This window comes from Hevea brasiliensis, chromosome 8, assembly GCF_030052815.1.
Source record: "Hevea brasiliensis isolate MT/VB/25A 57/8 chromosome 8, ASM3005281v1, whole genome shotgun sequence".
Lineage (NCBI taxonomy): Eukaryota > Viridiplantae > Streptophyta > Magnoliopsida > Malpighiales > Euphorbiaceae > Hevea > Hevea brasiliensis.
Window position 1 is genome coordinate 96311522 of NC_079500.1, and position 19982 is coordinate 96331503.

At 34.0% G+C, this 19982-nt stretch overlaps 2 protein-coding genes and 2 non-coding genes across 5 annotated transcripts; all 4 read left to right on the forward strand.

Moving 5' to 3' along the window:
• The first annotated feature begins 93 nt into the window (after window positions 1-93).
• LOC110649352 (dolichyl-diphosphooligosaccharide--protein glycosyltransferase subunit 4A-like) lies at window positions 94-18296 on the forward strand. Of its 2 annotated transcripts, XM_021803882.2 has the most exons (3): window positions 94-207; window positions 1515-1633; window positions 17801-18296. In XM_021803882.2, the coding sequence occupies exon 2, from the start codon at window positions 1515-1517 to the stop codon at window positions 1626-1628; it is 114 nt and encodes a 37-aa protein (XP_021659574.2). In that variant the 5' UTR covers window positions 94-207; the 3' UTR covers window positions 1629-1633; window positions 17801-18296. The 2 variants fall into 2 exon arrangements, with proteins under 2 accessions (XP_021659574.2, XP_021659575.2); XM_021803883.2 differs by lacking the exon at window positions 17801-18296 and having other exon boundaries at window positions 1515-1796.
• TRNAR-CCG (transfer RNA arginine (anticodon CCG)) lies at window positions 488-560 on the forward strand. Its single transcript has one exon. It is a non-coding gene; the product is annotated as a tRNA-Arg (tRNA).
• On the forward strand, window positions 13250-18296 carry LOC110649353 (uncharacterized). The gene is made up of 2 exons (XM_058151748.1): window positions 13250-16211; window positions 17801-18296. The coding sequence occupies exons 1-2, from the start codon at window positions 15975-15977 to the stop codon at window positions 17912-17914; spliced, it is 351 nt and encodes a 116-aa protein (XP_058007731.1). The 5' UTR covers window positions 13250-15974; the 3' UTR covers window positions 17915-18296.
• Window positions 16775-16847, forward strand: TRNAR-CCG (transfer RNA arginine (anticodon CCG)). Its single transcript has one exon. It is a non-coding gene; the product is annotated as a tRNA-Arg (tRNA).
• Window positions 18297-19982: the final 1686 nt, after the last annotated feature.

Genomic DNA, 19982 nt, shown 5'->3' on the forward strand with positions numbered 1-19982 from the left:
ACGGGCCTGTCCAAGTGTTTGATCCATCAAGCTGAACCGGTCCATTTCACTCCAGGATTTTAAACAGCCTGCTCTTTCATAACCGCTCCAAAAGGTCAAAAACATCGATGTCAAGATCGCGACCCTGAGAGGGAGGAGACGATTATTGCTCTCAGATTATTGAGATCTGTTCACTGGTTTGGCCTTTTCTCGAAGAATCAGCTAAAGGTAACTTTCATGATCTCTCTGTTTTTTCTCTTCCTTAGTGCTTACTGGGATCGTAGTAACTGACATAGTGATCGGAGATCTAATTGTGTAGCGTTTGGAGCAATTGCATTTAATCTTTTCTTTTTGGATTCTTTTTTCTGCTCCTTTCGAATTGAATTGCATTATATTTTCTGTGTTATTTGTGGTTGGAGTAAGAATTTGTTGCGGTTTTTCTTCTGTGGGTTTTCGTGATTTTCAAGTGCCAGTTAAATTTTAGAGAGTAAATGATATGAACACACGCGATCGCATAGCGGAGTGGATATCGCGTTAGACTCCGGATCTAAAGGTCGTGGGTTCGAATCCCACTGCGATCGCTTCCCTTCTGTCATTTATTTTATTTTATTTTCTTATTTTTTACCATTTGTCCCTCTATTGGCTTTCCTTGATTTGAACATAGAGAACATAGCTCTGGATTTATGTAATAGTGACATTTTCAGCTTGGAATTTGTTGATTTCAGCACTGTTCAGTTTCAGGAACTTGCTGATGAATGCTCATTTCCTCATTTAACGGGATATGTATTTGTTGGAAATAGCAAATCGGTCTCAAGTGTGATTCACTAATGCTCACACATTGGTTTTTCAGTTGTCGAAGGCATTGCATTTTGCTCTTTAGTTGAGCTCAGTGGGATCCTTTGAATTTCATTATGTTTGTCTAGAATCCTAAACGGGTGTGGGATGAAGGGGTTATTTTAGAAAGACAGTTGAGCTCAGTGGGGTTGGGTGTAGGGTGAAGGGGTTATTTTAGAAAGAGGTTCTCAGACATTCTGTGATGCTTGCACCTTTTGCCTCACTGTGTTTGGATCCCCATGGAGGGGTGGATTGTGGAGGAATTGCATTTGGTTTCGTAGACAGTACTAGCAAGTGGTGTCTACAGTGTTGATATTGCATGGCTTATTTCAGTGGTTTCATTTTATGAATTCTTGTTTATTATAGTAATGCCTATCTTTCTTGTTCATTATATATGTGCATGAACGACAATTATCTTAAAGACTGCAGTAATAAATAAATGAATTCTGCATCAATAGATTGACCTTTTTACTGTTCTCCTGTGATGTAAAACATTACAGCTTAGGAAGAATTGAATGGAATACCTAAAGAGTTCACATTCTCATATTATAAGAATGGAATGGAATACTTAAATAGTTCACAATCTTTTATAAGCATAAGCAAGTTTACTGCCACTCTTACTTTTAGGGTGACAAATATCAAATTACAGATTATATGGGCTCTGGTACTGATAAATTTGGATTTTGTTTATGTTTATTTAGATGTTTGATGATCAAGGCCTGGGATTTTTTGCCAATTTTCTTGGCATTTTTATATTTTTCCTGGTGATAGCATATCATTATGTGATGGCTGATCCAAGATATGAAGGCAATTGAAACTGGTGCGTTTTAAATAGCAGGCTGAATGATACTTGCACCATGTCAATTTTGGTAGCTGTGTTGTAGTGGAAATTTTGATCTTCAATATATTGCCTAGTTATCATCATTTTGAATGTTCTATAGTCATCATCATGGAAATCAAAATTTGTTGAAGTATTTAGCCTACTAAGATTTTTCTGTGGCAAGAATGGTGGCATCATATTGTGCGAGACATTCCAAAAGCTTTGCCATTGTTATCCTGATAATAAATATTTTATCATATTTAACAAATTCTTCATCGTATTGTGTGAGAGGATAAACATCAAGACTTGGTCAATAAAATGTACTGATAGTAGTTATTAATTACGGTCTTGCATTATATTTTTGAAAATTGTAAATGATTATGAGAGAAGGTGTGCACTCTCTTATAATCGGATTTCTTTTTAATATTAGAGATGAAATTGATCAAATCGAAATCAGTTTTAAGAAAATTGAACCATTAGAAGTTAATAGGATAATGTATCCTAAACCAAGAGCCACTATTGAAATGAAGCCTTATTACCCTAGGCCTTCACCAGTAAATCTACAATATGAAGACACGAATTATAATTATGTACAATACGATGGAACTTTAATTGTAGAATGGAACATAGATGGACTTTCTGATTATCAAATCAAGAATGTCATCCAATTTATGACTATGTATGCCATAGCCTCACGAGTTAAAGGATATAACACAGATCAATACATAGCTAAAGCCATTATAGCTGGCTTTACTGGCCAACTTAGAGGTTGGTGGGACTTTTCCTTATCTGAGGAAGGAAAAGCACAGGTCCTAAATGCTGTTAAAACAGAAGCAAGAACCGAAGGTCCAACAGTAGTGTCAGATAGTGTAAATACATTATTGTACACTATAGGAATGCATTTCATAGGATCGGCAAGCCTGTACATGGACAGATCTCAAGAACAGTTGATGAATTTAAGATGTCCTGATTTGTCTCATTTTAAATGGTATAAAGATACATTCTTTTCCTTTATTTTTACTAGGGAAGATAACCAATATTTACTGGTGAAGGCCTAGGGTAATAAGGCTTCATTTCAATAGTGGCTCTTGGTTTAGGTAGCATTATCCTATTAACTTCTAATGGTTCAATTTTCTTAAAATTGGTTTCGATTTGATCAATTTCATCTCTAATATTAGATGATTCGGACTCGGATTCAGATTCTGAATTATCTGAATATTTATTCAAAGGAGCTATACTTAGATTTTTTAATCTATTTTCTAATTCTTCTTTGAAAGTTAGTTCCTTAGTTAAAGGAGCTATTGCTTTCTTTTTAGAATCTTTTGGTTCTAAGCCTAACTCTGTTAACCTTTTAGTTAACTCTTCAATCATTTCTGAATGATCTTCTTTTGCCAGTTTAAGGCTCAATTTTTCTGTTTCTATGGGTTTAAACAGAACTTTCTTCTCAATTGTTGTCTTTGAGGTCTCTCCCTTTTCGGGTCTATAATCTCTGGACTTGAAGTTCTAAATTTGTGTTTCTACCCTATTTAATTGTTGACCTATGGTGTACAGACTGAGATTGGCAAAATTGCCTTGTTTGTCTGTTCTGGAAAAAGGTGAACACTCAACTTCTTGATTTTCTGTTACCTTGTAAGATAACTCAGTTAATGGTGGGTGTACTCCTTTTAGGAGTTTACCTTTTGAGGTAATGAAATTTCTATAAGACGATTCTAAAGTTGTTAAGAACGTCCGATCTTCAAAGTTCGGGAATGGCTTCTTTCTACAGGCCATCATGTATTTAAGGAATTCAGGAAGTTTTTTATTTCCTCCCCTCTCTTGATACCAAGCATATTCTCTAAGATAAGAGTTTTGCTTTTCTAGGCTGAAAGTCATTTGAAACCATTTTTCAAATGGAGTTTCTTCTTTGGTTAAGGCCATGATCTTTCTTGGTTGTCTAAGACTTTCTTTATCATAACCCATATCCGATGGAGTTGGGCTTTCAGGCCTTTTAAGGCTTACTGTTTCTTTTGGGCTTGAATAGGTACTATCTAGACCATATATGGGCTGGGCTACCTGTTTCTCTGTTCTTTGAGTTCCTATAGAACTTAACCTGCTCGTTGAATTCATTCGTTCTAATGGTTCTATTCCTGATAAGGATGACCTAGGTAGGATAGGTTCAGAACATACCGATCTACCCGAGAACGAATTTTTAGATCTTGTTCTTGCAAAAGATATTACTACAGTTCCATTATTAGTTTCTATAATGGATTCAAGATCTGTTGATTCTTCCTTTTTAGGAGGAATTGCTTCTTCTAATATCCAGTTTTCAGGTAATTTAACCTGTTCCCATTCAATGGACTTAGGAACTACTAGGTTTCCCTTTTCTAAGTCTGTGACAAAGAAAGTTGTGGTTCCTTTTGGAGATATGAGTTTAGTGGTTTCTTCCCTAAGATTAGGTACTACCGTGTTCATTGCTTTGTAATGAATCCTATAAATAAGGATGATATTTTCAGATCCTGGTAACATGTCATATCCTGATGTTTTTATATCTAGAGACAAAGCTTTCATGACATGTGGGTCTCGAACTGAGATGGTAAAATTCGGGTAACATGAAAAATAAATTGGACCATCACAGAGAGATGATTCTACTATTCCTAATAAGAAATCATTAAAGTTATTGTGTCGTTTATCTCTGACACAAATCAAGGCTAAGGTATTTAACCCTAGTCTAGGTGCAGGTTTTAGAGCAACTTGAATCATTCATATATGTAAGAAAGAATATTCCTTTTGATGTTTCTTTAGAAGTTCTTCTGAGAATAGACTCCTTGAGCTTAATCCTTCATGGATGGGAGTGGCTTGTTCAACTATTTTTATCACATACACTGACCTAAATTTAAAATTATTATTTGACTTATATATTAGATTTGACGATATAGGGGTGACTTCCAATTAATTAAATTATTTTCTATATTGGCTAGCAAAAGTACTTCTTTATTTTTGTTTTTTAATTTTTTGTTATCCTTTTCTTCAAACCTAGCACTTTTAGAGCTACCAGACAAACTAGAAAATAGTCTATCCATTAGATCTAGATCACTGTCAACGATGTTACTCCTGATGCCTAAACGCCTTTCTTGCGGCTTCAACGGCTGAAGGATATGCGACTTGGGGTTTCACTAGACCTTTTTGACTAAACTATTCTCTAACTTGGCTCTGATACCAGGAAATTGTGCAGGATCGAAAAAAGGGAGTAATAGTACGTGGCGTTGTGTCCAGAGTTTGCTCTACCTTCCAGCAATGAAGGGCTCAAGCGGTTACTGGTTTCCAGCCGATATACTACTTACAGATGATAGACATGATGAGAAACGTAATATAAAGAAGAATATATATTTAAAAATTATTATTTCTTAACCAACTATCTAATAAACCAATTATAACTCTAAACAATACTAATAGTCTTTTGTGCTCCCTACAATCACAGAATTCATCATGAGATTCTAGATGTTGATTACATAAATCATTACCATTTTCTACTAAGGCGGCTCTTAATAACTTTACTTCTCTTCTATTAGTTAAATCAAGACAACGTAAATAAAACAAAAGACGATTAATATAAGTAGACATAAACAGTTTCTGATGCACAAGATCCCTTTAAGGGCAAGTGCAGAGCATACTTAAATAGTACTACTTACATTGCTTCAAATAAACAGTAATATTAAACAGTATTAAGAATAGTGATATTCACAGAGCTACAGTCTTCTTCCCAACCAGTAGGTTTGATAGAAGCTACAGGAATATTAGCAGAAGGCGGAGGTGAATAGTAAACCCAATAATCGTACTTACCAGAGGGTTGTCCAATAAGATCCACAGTGCTTAGGGACAGTGTTTCAAGTTCTTGGTTCAACTCCTTAGCTTGATTAATTAAAACATCTAATTCTTTTTCTAACTTTGGAAAAGAAGATTGGGATGATGAAAATACCATATATTTTATTGATTTGAAAATAGTACACTCTTAGAACATTCAAACGAAAACAGTACACTCAAAGAAATGCTTTAAAGAAAATACACAACTTATTATTCTTCTCTCTCACTCTTCTCTGCTTCTTGAGCAAGTCGGGAGGCCTTCCTATAGAAGTTAGAAGGAATCTTCAGATGTCATGGCATGCGTCACTTTTAGTGGCAGGCAAAGGATAGTGGATGTCTAGTCTTTTAGACTGTGAGGAATCTGATACCCTTTACAGGTCATAAGGGTCTTGGCTGTCTTCCCAATATTGTCCTTCCATGTCAGTGTCACTATCACTTTTGTCTTCTTGACGTGACTTGGAGCACTCCGCAGCATCTTTAGCTTTTGAGCTGGCAACTTTTGAGCTGGCATCTTTGTCGTCTTCTGATAGTGCGCTAAAAAGCTGTCGGCGAAGTTCATCTTTTGGCACTAATTTGAGTAGATCTTTGAATAATTTTGATAAATTTGATGAGACTGAAGGACTGGGCATTGTTGGCTTTTTAGCCAGAGTAATTAATCCTTTGGAGGAATAAACAGAGGGTGACTCAAAGAAGTCACACTTATCCCACCATTTGATTAGGACTCTCCGAGTTAACCATGGCACATGATCTATGGAAAACTCGTCAAATTTTTTCATTTTTTTTTTTGAGATAATATAATCCCATCGAACTATCCATGGAACTTTATAGAAGATAGTGAACATCAATCTGGTATCCTTTAAGGATTTGTTTGAGTCAGAGAACTGCTTATAAACCTCTCTTACCTTATTAGGTAGGGCTATGGGAAATATTCCCCAATTAAAGAACCATTCGTAAAACCAAGATGAAAATTCAAATAGTTCTTTATTCAACTGGAATTGTATAAACCAGCTGAATTTTCTTTGCCTATTTTCATAAATTAAGGCACCCGTCCAGGCTTGCATATAATCAAAGTAATTAAAATACCTGGGCTTTCCAAAATTTAATTCTTTCTGTTTGAAGAGTGAATCTCCCCATTCATCAAAGGATATTATCCTTTTAATGATAAACTTACTGAATGACCACTCATTAGCAGATCTTTCTGTTGGAGAAAAGACCACTGAATCGGTCTCTGCTAAGATAGCTTGATAGTAAGTGTAGTCCTTTGGTAAATAAGGATTCACTGTATGATGTTCTGTATAGAAATTTGCTACCTCATAAGGCCTCAGTTCCTTGTGTTTTTTATCCATTGGCATAAGGAAACAGTAGCTTATTGAAATATAGGGGTAATTAACCTCTTTGGCGTTATTAGCCTCAATGCTAATAGAATAAGCATATTCTAGAAATTTATCCACCATTTTAGGCGGAGGTGGCGAAACCTCATGGGTCCGCTTTGAAGGAGTCATCGATGCCTTTGAACACATGTCTTGTAAGAAATTCACGGGTTAGGAAATCAGGCAACGAGTTAGTTTCTCCTTTTATAAATTCAATATCAAAATCAAATACTGATAAGATGGCTTGCCATCTAGCAAAGATCTGTTTAGATGCGATGTTTTTAACATCTTTCAGTAATATTTCTTTTGCACTTTTACAATCAACACCTATAAGGAATTTCTGATTCAATAAATCAGATTTGAACTTTTGTACACAGAGAACTATAGATAAGATCTCTTTTTTAACCGTAGAGTAATTAACTCTAGGTCCTGTCCAAATTTCACTGGTAAATCTGACTAGTAATTCTTTGTCAGCTATCCTTTGTTTTAGGATGCCACCGTATCCTATGTCAGATGCGTCAGTTTCCACTACCTTTAAGGCTTGTGGATGAGGAATTGCCAGACAGGGAAGTGATTTGACTTTTTGTTTTATCCGTTTAACAGATAAGGTGTGTTCTGGGGTCCAAGGTACTGGATTCCTTTTTAGTCTCTCGAATAGTGGTTTGGCGTCTTGTGCTAAACTTTTATAAAAGTCAGCGACATAATTAAGACTGCCTAGGAATCTCTGTAACTGGGTTTTATCTTTTATTTCATCAGGAAATTTAGTAGCAAATTCGATGGCTCGATCTATGGGAATAATAGATCCTTGTTCAATGTTATGACCTAAAAATCTAATTTTAGCCTGGAAGAGTTTTATCTTCTTGCTGAGACAACTAAACCATTTTTCTTTATAATTTTCATGAACACATTTAAGTGTTTGAAGTGTTGGTCTATTGTCCTGGAGAAAATAAGGACATCATTAATATAAACAATTGAGAATGCTGAATAAGCATTGAATATTTCATTCATAATTTTTTGAAATTCTGACGGGGCATTTTTAAGCCCAAATGGCATCACATTCCATTCGTAATGCCCAAATGGTACTGTAAAGGCAGTTTTATACCTATCTTCTTCAGCTATCTGGATTTGCGAGTATCTAGATTTCATATCAAATTTAGAAAAGATTTGGGCCTCGTAGAGTCTGTTTAACAGATCTCTTTTATTAGGTAATGGATATCTTATCCATCTAAGAGCTTTATTTAAAGGCTTATAGTTGATAACTAGTCTTGGGACTCCTCTTTCTAATTCAGCCTCATTTTCTACATAAAAGACTGGACAGCTCCATGGGCTTTGACTTTTTCTAATAAGCCCTTTTGACTTAAGGTCAGCAATTTCCCTTTTGCAGATTTCTAAATGTCTTGGACCCATGGCAATGGGCCGGGCTTTAGTTGGTATCATTTTTTCATCAAAGTTGGGCTCATATGGTAATTTAACCACATGGCTTTTTCTAGCCCAAAAGGCATTTAGTACTTCTGCACAGATGCTATTAGTCATCTCATCTTGTAATTCCTTTATTTTTCTTTGTATAAAAGGTTCATTAACCTTTTCTTGTATAGTTTTGTATTCTATTTCTCTTTTAAGAGAATTTATAAATTTTTCTTTATTTTTGATGTTACTTTTAAGTACATCAATCTCTCTTTCTATTGGTAAAGAGATAAATTCAAAAATAATCTCTTTCCCTTCTACTTCAGAAACAATTCCTTTTTCTGTTATGGATTTTATTGGGTATAACATATGCAGGAATGGGTTTCCTAAGGTAACAGGATGAGATAATCCTTTCACCAAGATAAATGGAATTTCAAAACATATACCTTAGTTACAGACAACTGTATCAGATAATTTATATTTTATAGACATTTTAGTACTGTCAGCTATATGCAATTCTTCCACTGTTTTAGAGAAGTATTTTGAAGGTACTAATCCTTCGTTTATACAACATAAATCTGCTCCTGAGTCTATCAAGGCTATAGTACTAAATAAGTACTCCTTTTGGACAATTATAGTAACCTTCGTATGCCACTTGTGAGTTATAACCCGATCTATTCTATTGACATACTGGAGACTGTTTATCTCTACTGGTTCTTCTTCCTTTTCAGCTTCTTCCATTATTAATGGAGATTCATTTTTTACTTCTAATAAAATTACTCTTTCTTTAAGAAATTGTAATTCAGTTTTAACTGAATTTATTTCCTGTCTTAATTCTTTTATAGTTGATTCTCTTGGCATTTTAGCTGTTTTAATTCTTTCCATTATTTCTTTAACATCATAGGGGGTTTGTTTTTCTTCAATTCTTTTTTCTAAAGGACCCTTTTCCTTGAATACGTTTAAGTATTCTTCTAATCTTTGTCTTCTTTCTTCTTGATCTTCAATTTTGTCTATTAGATCCAACAACATATTTTGTTCTTTTGTTAACACACAGAGACCATTTAAGGGACACAGTGATTTGTAATAATCACATTTTCCATCACATTATGATTGTTTATCAGACTCAATAGAAGATTCTTCTGAAGTGAAATCTATGGCGTTTACTTCTAAATCTTCCGGCTCAGACTCATTTAAGAGAATTTTAATTAATGATTCTTTAAGATTTTCATCAATTGATAATGCTTGTATCTGTTGTTTAACTCTACACTTATTAGCGTAGTGACCAGTTTTTCCACATTTATAGCAAACTACATTAGTTTCCTTTTTCTTCCTTTTAGAAGATGATACTGTTTTCTTTTTTGGAGTTTTCTTATATGAGGATTCTCCTTTGTCCTTTTTAGGATTTTTTTGAACCATTTCTTACTTTTGCCTACTCTCCTCCCCCCTTTAACTTTCCTTTTATGAGGAAAAGTTACTGGAGGTAAACCTATTTGTTCACAGTAATCACCGAGTATTCTTTTACCGGTGAGTTTTTCCTTTTGTAACTGCCTATGAATTTTTAATTCGTTGCAGAGCGCTATAGCTGCTGAGACTACTTCAGAAGCTAATTCTCCGTAGTTATAGTGACTATATGGTAGGCCTCCTTCATTTTTATCCCTAATTTGTTTATTAACTCGTTCAGAAAATAACGAGGGTAATCCAGAAAGAAATTTTTCTTTTTTGAAATCAAATTGGTTATCTTCCCTAGTAAAAATAAGGGAAAAGAAGGTATCTTTATACCATTTAAAATGAGACAAATCAGGACATCTTAAATTCATCAACTGTTCTTGAGATCTGTCTATGTACAGGCTTTCCGATCCTATGAAATGCATTCCTATAGTGTACAATAATGTATTTACACTATCTGACACTACTGTTGGACCTTCGGTTCTTGCTTCTGTTTTAACAGCATTTAGGACCTGTGCTTTTCCTTCCTCAGATAAGGAAAAGTCCCACCAACCTCTAAGTTGGCAAGTAAAGCCAGCTATAATGGCTTTAGCTATGGATTGATCTGTGTTATTTCCTTTAACTCGTGAGGCTATGGCATACATAGTCATAAATTGGATGACATTCTTGATTTGATAATCAGAAAGTCCATCTATGTTCCATTCTACAATTGAAGTTCCATCGTATTGTACATAATTATAATTCGTGTCTTCATATTGTAGATTTACTGGTGAAGGCCTAGGGTAATAAGGCTTCATTTCAATAGTGGCTCTTGGTTTAGGATGCATTATCCTATTAACTTCTAATGGTTCAATTTTCTTAAAACTGGTTTGGATTTGATCAATTTCATCTCTAATATTAGATGATTCGGACTCGGATTCAGATTCTGAATTATCTGAATATTTATTCAAAGGAGCTATACTTAGATTTTTTAATCTATTTTCTAATTCTTCTTTGAAAGTTAGTTCCTTAGTTAAAGGAGCTATTGCTTTCTTTTTAGAATCTTTTGGTTCTAAGCCTAACTCTGTTAACCTTTTAGTTAACTCTTCAATCATTTCTGAATGATCTTCTTTTGCCAGTTTAAGGCTCAATTTTTCTGTTTCTATGGGTTTAAACAGAACTTTCTTCTCAACTGTTGTCTTTGAGGTCTCTCCCTTTTTTCGATCTGTTGATTCTTCCTTTTTAGGAGGAATTGCTTCTTCTAATATCCAGTTTTCAGGTAATTTAACCTGTTCCCATTCAATGGACTTAGGAACTACTAGGTTTTCCTTTTCTAAGTCTGTGACAAAGAAAGTTGTGGTTCCTTTTGGAGATATGAGTTTAGTGGTTTCTTCCCTAAGATTAGGTACTACCGTGTTCAGTGCTTTGTAATGAATCCTATAAATAAGGATAATATTTTCAGATCCTGGTAACATGTCATATCCTGATGTTTTTATATCTAGAGACAAAGCTTTCATGACATGTGGGTCTCGAACTGAGATGGTAAAATTCGGGTAACATGAAAAATAAATTGGACCATCACAAAGAGGTGATTCTACTATTCCTAATAAGGAATCATTAAAGTTATTGTGTCGTTTATCTCTGACACAAATCAAGGCTGAGGTATTTAACCCTAGTCTAGTTGCAGGTTTTAGAACAACTTGAATCATTCCTATATGTAAGAAAGAATATTCCTTTTGATGTTTCTTTAGAAGTTCTTCTGAGAATAGACTCCTTGAGCTTAATCCTTCATGGATGGGAGTGGCTTGTTCAACTGTTTTTATCACATAGTCTGACCTAAATTTAAAACTATTATTTGACTTATATATTAGATTTGACGATATAGGGGGTAACTTCCAATTATTTAAATTATTTTCTATATTGGCTAGCAAAAGTACTTTATTTTTGTTTTTCAATTTTTTGTTATCCTTTTCTTCAAACCTAGCACTTTTAGAGCTACCAGACAAACTAGAAAATAGTCTATCCATTAGATCTAGATCACTGTCAACGATGTTACTCCTGATGCCTAAACGCCTTTCTTGCGGCTTCAACGGCTGAAGGATGCGCAACTTGGGGTTTCACTAAACCTTTTTGACTAAACTATTCTCTAACTTGGCTCTGATATCAGGAAATTGTGCAGGATCGAAAAAAGGGAGTAATAGTACGTGGCGTTGTGTCCAGAGTTTGCTCTACCTTCCAGCAATGAAGGGCTCAAGCGGTTACTAGTTTCCAGCCGATATACTACTTATAGAAGGGGATGACAGACATGATGAGAAACGTAATATGAAGAAGAATATATATTTAAAAATTATTATTTCTTAACCAACTACCTAATAAATCAATTATAACTCTAAACAATACTAATAGTCTTTCGTGCTCCCTACAATCACAGAATTTATCATGAGATTCTAGATGTTGATTACATAAATCATTACCATTTTCTACTAAGGCGGCTCTTAATAACTTTACTTCTCTTCTATTAGTTAAATCAAGACAACGTAAATAAAACAAAAGACGATTAATATAAGTAGACATAAGCGTTTACGATGCACAAGATCCCTTTAAGGGCAAGTGCAGAGCATACTTAAATAGTACTACTTACATTGCTTCAAATAAACAGTAATATTAAACAGTATTAAGAATAGTGATATTTACAGAGCTACAGTCTTCTTCCCAACCAGTAGTTTTGATAGAAGCTACAGGAATATTAGCAGAAGGCGGAGGTGAATAGTAAACCCAATAATCGTACTTACCAGAGGGTTGTCCAAGAAGATTCACAGTGCTTAGGGACAGTGCTTCAAGTTCTTGGTTCAACTCCTTAGCTTGATTAATTAAAACATCTAATTCTTTTTCTAACTTTGGAAAAGAAGATTGGGATGATGAAAATACCATATATTTTATTGATTTGAAAATAGTACACTCTTAGAACATTCAAACGAAAACAGTACACTCAAAGAAAAGCTTTAAAGAAAATACACAACTTATTATTCTTCTCTCTCTCTCTTCTCTGCTTCTTGAGCAAGTCGGGAGGCCTTCTTATAGAAGTTAGAAGGAATCTTCGAATGTCATGGCATGCGTCACTTTTAGTGACAGGTAAAGGATAGTGGATGTCTAGTCTTTTAGACTGTGAGGAATCTGATACCCTTTACAGGTCATAAGGGTCTTGGCTGTCTTCCCAATATTGTCCTTCCATGTCAGTGTCACTATCACTTTTGTCTTCTTGACGTGACTTGGAGCACTCCGCAGCATCTTTAGCTTTTGAGCTGGCAACTTTTGAGCTGGCATCTTTGTCGTCTTCTGATAGTACGCTAAAAAGCTGTCGGCAAAGTTCATCTTTTGACACTAATTTGAGTAGATCTTTGAATAATTCTGATAAATTTGATGAGACTGAAGGACTGGGCATTGTTGGCTTTTTAGCCAGAGTAATTAATCCTTTGGAGGAATAAACAGAGGGTGACTCAAAGAAGTCACACTTATCCCACCATTTGATTAGGACTGTCTGAGTTAACCATGGCACATGATTTGTGGAAAACTCGCCAAATTTTTTCATTTTTTTTTTTGAGATAATATAATCCCATCAAACTATCCATGGAACTTTATACAAGATAGTGAACATGAATCTGGTATCCTTTAAGGATTTGTTTGAGTCAGAGAACTGCTCATAAACCTCTCTTACCTTATTAGGTAGGGCTATGGGAAATATTCTCCAATTAAAGAACCATTCGTAAAACCAAGATGGAAATTCAAATAATTCTTTATCCAACTGGAATTGTATAAACCAGCTGAATTTTCTTTGCCTATTTTCATAAAGTAAGGCACCAGTCCAGGCTTGCATATAATCAAAGTAATTAAAATACCTGGGCTTTCCGAAATTTAATTCTTTCTGTTTGAAGAGTGAATCTCCTCATTCATTAAAGGATATTATCCTTTTAATGATAAACTAACTGAATGCCCACTCATTAGCAGACCTTTCTGTTGGAGAAAAGACCACTGAATCGATCTCTGCTAAGATAGCTTGATAGTAAGTGTAGTCCTTTAGTAAATAAAGATTCACTGTATGATGTTCTGTGTAGAAATTTGCTATCTCATAAGGCCTCAGTTCCTTGTGTTTTTTATCCATTGGCATAAGCAAACAGTAGCTTATTGGAATATAGGGGTAATTAACCTCTTTGGCGTTATTAGCCTCAATGCTGATAGAATAAGCATCTTCTCGAAATTTATCCACCTTTTTAGGCGGAAGTGGTGAAACCTCATGGGTCCACTTTGAAAGAGTCATCGATGCCTTTGAACACATGTCCTGTAAGAAATTCACGGGTTAGGAAATCAGGCAACGAGTTAGTTTCTCCTTTTATAAATTTAATATCAAAATCAAATACTGATAAGATGGCTTGCCATCTAGCAAAGATGGTTTGGCGTCTTGTGCTAAATTTTTATAAAAGCCAGCGACATAATTAAGACTGCCTAGGAATCTCTGTAACTGGGTTTTATCTTTTATTTCATCAAATAATTTACTAGCAAATTCGATGGCTCGATCTATGGGAATAATAGATCCTTGTTCAATGTTATGACCTAAAAATCTAATTTTAGCCTGGAAGAGTTTTATCTTCTTGGCTGAGACAATTAAACCATTTTTCTTTATAATTTTCATGAACACATTTAAGTGTTTGAAGTGTTGATCTATTGTTCTGGAGAAAAAAAGGACACCATCAATATAAACAATTGAGAATGCTGAATAAGCATTGAATATTTCATTCATAATTTTTTGAAATTCTGACGGGGCATTTTTAAGCCCAAATGGCATCACATTCCATTTGTAATGCCCAAATGATACTGTAAAGGCAGTTTTATACCTATCTTCTTTAGCTATCTGGATTTGCCAGTATCCAGATTTCATATCAAATTTAGAAAAGATTTGGGGCTCGTAGAATATGTTTAACAGATCTCTTTTATTAGGTAATGGATATCTTATCCATCTAAGAGCTTTATTTAAAGGTTTTATTTAACGCCAAAGAGGTTAATTACCCCTATATTTCAATAAGCTACTGTTTCCTTATGCCAATGGATAAAAAACACAAGGAACTGAGGCCTTATGAGGTAGTAAATTTCTACACAGAACATCATACAGTGAATGCTTATTTACCAAAGGACTACACTTACCATCAAGCTATCTTAGCAGAGACCAATTCAGTGGTCTTTTCTCCAACAGAAAGGTCTGCTAATGAGTGGGCATTCAGTAAGTTTATCATTAAAAGTATAATATCCTTTGATGAATGGGGAGATTCACTCTTCAAACAGAAAGAATTAAATTTCGGAAAGTCCAGGTATTTTAATTACTTTGATTATATGCAAGCCTGGACTGGTGCCTTAATTTATGGAAATAGGCAGAGAAAATTCAGCTGGTTTATACAATTCCAGTTGAATAAAGAACTATTTGAATTTCCATCTTGGTTTTACGACTGGTTCTTTAATTGGGGAATATTTCCCATAGCCCTACCTAATAAGGTAAGAGAGGCTTATGAGCAGTTCTCTGACTCAAACAAATCCTCAAAGGATACCAGATTGATGTTCACTATCCTGTATAAAGCTCCATGGATAGTTTGATATAATCTCAAAAAAGAAAATGAAAAAATTTGGCTAGTTTTCCACAGATCATGTGCCATGGTTAACTCGGAGAGTCCTAATCAAATGGTAGGATAAGTGTGACTTCTTTGAGTCACCCTCTGTTTATTCCTCCAAAGGATTAATTACTCTGGCTAAAAAGCCAATAGTGCCCAGTCCTTCAGTCTCATCAAATTTATCAGAATTATTCAAAGATCTACTCAAATCAGTGCCAAAAGATGAACTTCGCCGACAGCTTTTTAGCGCATTATCAGAAGACGACAAAGATGCCAGCTCAAAAGCTAAAGATGCTGCGGAGTGCTCCAAGTCACGTCAAGAAGACAAAAGTGATAGTGACACTGACATGGAAGGACAATATTGGGAAGACAGCCAAGACCCTTATGACCTGTAAAGAGTATCAGATTCCTCTCAGTCTAAAAGACTAGACATCCACTATCCTTTGGCTGCCACTAAAAGTGACGCATGCCATGCCATCTGAAGATTCCTTCTAACTTCTATAAGAAGGCCTCCCGACTTGCTCAAGAAGCAGAGAAGAGTGAGAGAGAAGAATAGTAAGTTGTGTTTTTTCTTTAAAGCTTTTCTTTGAGTGTACTGTTTTCGTTTGAATGTTCTAAGAGTGTACTATTTTCAAATCAATAAAATATATGGTATTTTCATCATTCCAATCTTCTTTTCCAAAGTTAGAAAAAGAATTAGATGTTTTAATTAATCAAGCTAAGGAGTTGAACCAAGAACTTGAAACACTGTCACTAAGCACTGTGGATCTTCTTGGACAACCCTCTAGTAAGTACGATTATTGGGTTTACTATTCACCTCCGCCTTCTGCTAATATTCCTGTAGCTTCTATCAAACCTACTGGTTGGGAAGAAGACTGTAGCTCTGTAAGTATCACTATTCTTAATACTGTTTAATATTACTGTTTATTTGAAGCACTGTAAGTAGTACTATTTAAGTATGCTCTGCAGTTGCCCTTAAAGGGATCCTGTGCATCAGAAACTGTTTATGTCTACTTATATTAATCGTCTTTTAATTTATTTACGTTATCTTGATTTAACTAATAGAAGAGAAGTAGAGTTATTAAGAGCCGCCTTAATAGAAAATGGTAATGGTTTGTGTAATCAACATCTAGAATCTCATGATGAATTCTGTGATTGTAGGGAGCACGAAAGACTATTAGTATTGTTTAAAGTTATAATTGGTTTATTAGATAGTTGGTTAAGAAATAATAATTTTTAAATATATATTCTTTTTCATATTACGTTTCTCATCATGTCTGTCATCTCCTTCTGTAAGTTTTTTTTCTGCTCCTTTCGAATTGAATTGCATTATATTTTCTGTGTTATTTGTGGTTGGAGTAAGAATTTGTTGCGGTGTTTCTTCTGTGGGTTTTCGTGATTTTCAAGTGCCAGTTAAATTTTAGAGAGTAAATGATATGAACACACGCGATCGCATAGCGGAGTGGATATCGCGTTAGACTCCGGATCTAAAGGTCGTGGGTTCGAATCCCACTGCGATCGCTTCCCTTCTGTCATTTATTTTATTTTATTTTCTTATTTTTACCATTTGTCCCTCTTTTGGCTTTCCTTGATTTGAACATAGAGAACATAGCTCTGGATTTATGTAATAGTGACATTTTCAGCTTGGAATTTGTTGATTTCAGCACTGTTCAGTTTCAGGAACTTGCTGATGAATGCTCATTTCCTCATTTAACGGGATATGTATTTGTTGGAAATAGCAAATCGGTCTCAAGTGTGATTCACTAATGCTCACACATTGGTTTTTCAGTTGTCGAAGGCATTGCATTTTGCTCTTTAGTTGAGCTCAGTGGGATCCTTTGAATTTCATTATGTTTGTCTAGCATCCTAAACGGGTGTGGGATGAAGGGGTTATTTTAGAAAGACAGTTGAGCTCAGTGGGGTTGGGTGTAGGGTGAAGGGGTTATTTTAGAAAGAGGTTCTCAGACATTCTGTGATGCTTGCACCTTTTGCCTCACTGTGTTTGGATCCCCATGGAGGGGTGGATTGTGGAGGAATTGCATTTGGTTTCGTAGACAGTACTAGCAAGTGGTGTCTACAGTGTTGATATTGCATGGCTTATTTCAGTGGTTTCATTTTATGAATTCTTGTTTATTATAGTAATGCCTATCTTTCTTGTTCATTATATATGTGCATGAACGACAATTATCTTAAAGACTGCAGTAATAAATAAATGAATTCTGCATCAATAGATTGACCTTTTTACTGTTCTCCTGTGATGTAAAACATTACAGCTTAGGAAGAATTGAATGGAATACCTAAAGAGTTCACATTCTCATATTATAAGAATGGAATGGAATACTTAAATAGTTCACAATCTTTTATAAGCATAAGCAAGTTTACTGCCACTCTTACTTTTAGGGTGACAAATATCAAATTACAGATTATATGGGCTCTGGTACTGATAAATTTGGATTTTGTTTATGTTTATTTAGATGTTTGATGATCAAGGCCTGGGATTTTTTGCCAATTTTCTTGGCATTTTTATATTTTTCCTGGTGATAGCATATCATTATGTGATGGCTGATCCAAGATATGAAGGCAATTGAAACTGGTGCGTTTTAAATAGCAGTCTGAATGATACTTGCACCATGTCAATTTTGGTAGCTGTGTTGTAGTGGAAATTTTGATCTTCAATATATTGCCTAGTTATCATCATTTTGAATGTTCTATAATCATCATCATGGAAATCAAAATTTGTTGAAGTACTTAGCCTACTAAGATTTTTCTGTGGCAAGAATGGTGGCATCATATTGTGCGAGACATTCCAAAAGCTTTGCCATTGTTATCCTGATAATAAATATTTTATCATAGGATAAACATCAAGACTTGGTCAATAAAATGTACTGATAGTAGTTATTAATTACGGTCTTGCATTATATTTTTGAAAATTGTAAATGATTACGAAAGAAGGTGTGCACTCTGTTATAATCGGATTTCTTTTTCCTTTTTCGAAGGTTGGGATGCTTCAATGTTCAGGTGATTAATTGGCTACTTTTGCAAGTGATTTGTTAATTTCGCAGTGAATTGTTATCATCATTATCATATTCACGACACTTCCAATATGCATTTACAGAGAAAAGAGCAGCATCAAGAGGAGAGATAAATGGCTGAAATATAATTAGTTTCCCTCTAATGTGCATTTACAGTACAAGTGGCATCAAGAGGAAAGAGAAATGGCTGAAATAGAATTCCACTTAAGACATCTTTTAAAAAAATAGTCCATCTACATTTTCATGTTTAATGTTCAGCCTCACCTAGTGTTGAAAATTTCAAAGGATACGAGTGGGCGAGGGCTGGTATCGATCCGGTTTTGAGCCTGAACCAGTGGTTTAGGGGACAAGAATCAGCTTTTAAGGGTTATTCTGATTTTGTTTCAGTTTTTATTTTAGTCCACTTCAATTTGGTTTCAGTTTGATCAAATTCTTCTTTTTTTTTTTAAAGGAAAAAAATTGGTTGTGCCCAAATTCAAATTAATTGGTTTTAGTTTGGTTTCAATCTAGTTCAATGTCAATTTTAATCAATTTGATTTTGATTTGAACCGATATAGTTTCAATTCAATTTTGATTCCAAACTGGCTGTTGCCAGATTAACTAACACCAAAAAAAAAAATAAATAAATAAAAATAAAAAATCCACCCTTTCCTATGAGATAATTAAGGTTGTTCTGGGCTAATAATTTTGATTCGGTTCTAAAGGAATCAAACTGAAATTATATTAAATCAAAATCAAAATCGAATCGAGTATTAAATATATATATATATATATATATATATATATATATATAAATAAAGCATGATATTATATTTTATTTTTTTAATAATTTTATTAAATTATTTTATAATTTGTACGTTTAATACATAATTATATTTATATCTCATAATTAAAGTTATATAATTAATAAATAACTAAAAAATGTAGTATTATATCATATAAAATATGTTTAATTCTAAATTATATATATATAAATTTTATAATTAAAAATTATATAATTTAAAAATAGTTAAAAAATATATATTATATGATATATTATGTATTAATAACTTACTTTAAAACTTAAATGATAATCGTTGATGTATGATACTTTATGAAAATAATTGCATTTTTAAGAATTGAAACTATGCCAAAATCCAATAAGAATTGAAGAATAAAAAAATATACTAAATAATGAAAAATTAAATTAAAATTATGTCAAAATTATAATTCATTCTAATCTTTAAGTAAATTCAAACCGAAACCATAACTAGGGGTGAGCAATCGGTTCAAACCGAATCGAACCGAACCGAACCGAATTAAATTATCAAAACCGAATCGCCAATTTTAGAAACCGAACCGAACCGAAATTAGTGAAAAACCGAATCAAACCGAACCGCTTTAATTCGGTTGGGTTCGGTTTAAACCGATCAGTTTGATTTTTGATTAATTTTTTAATTTAGACTTGATTTTCAAGTTATTTGGTCTAATTTTAACTTTGGTTTGAACCTAATAACCATTAATCAATGAAATTAAATAATTAATATATATAAAATTAAATATAATTCATAAATTTTCCATAAAAATAAATTAATTCAAAAATCAATTCGGTTCGATTTAGTTCGATTTGACTATATAAATCACT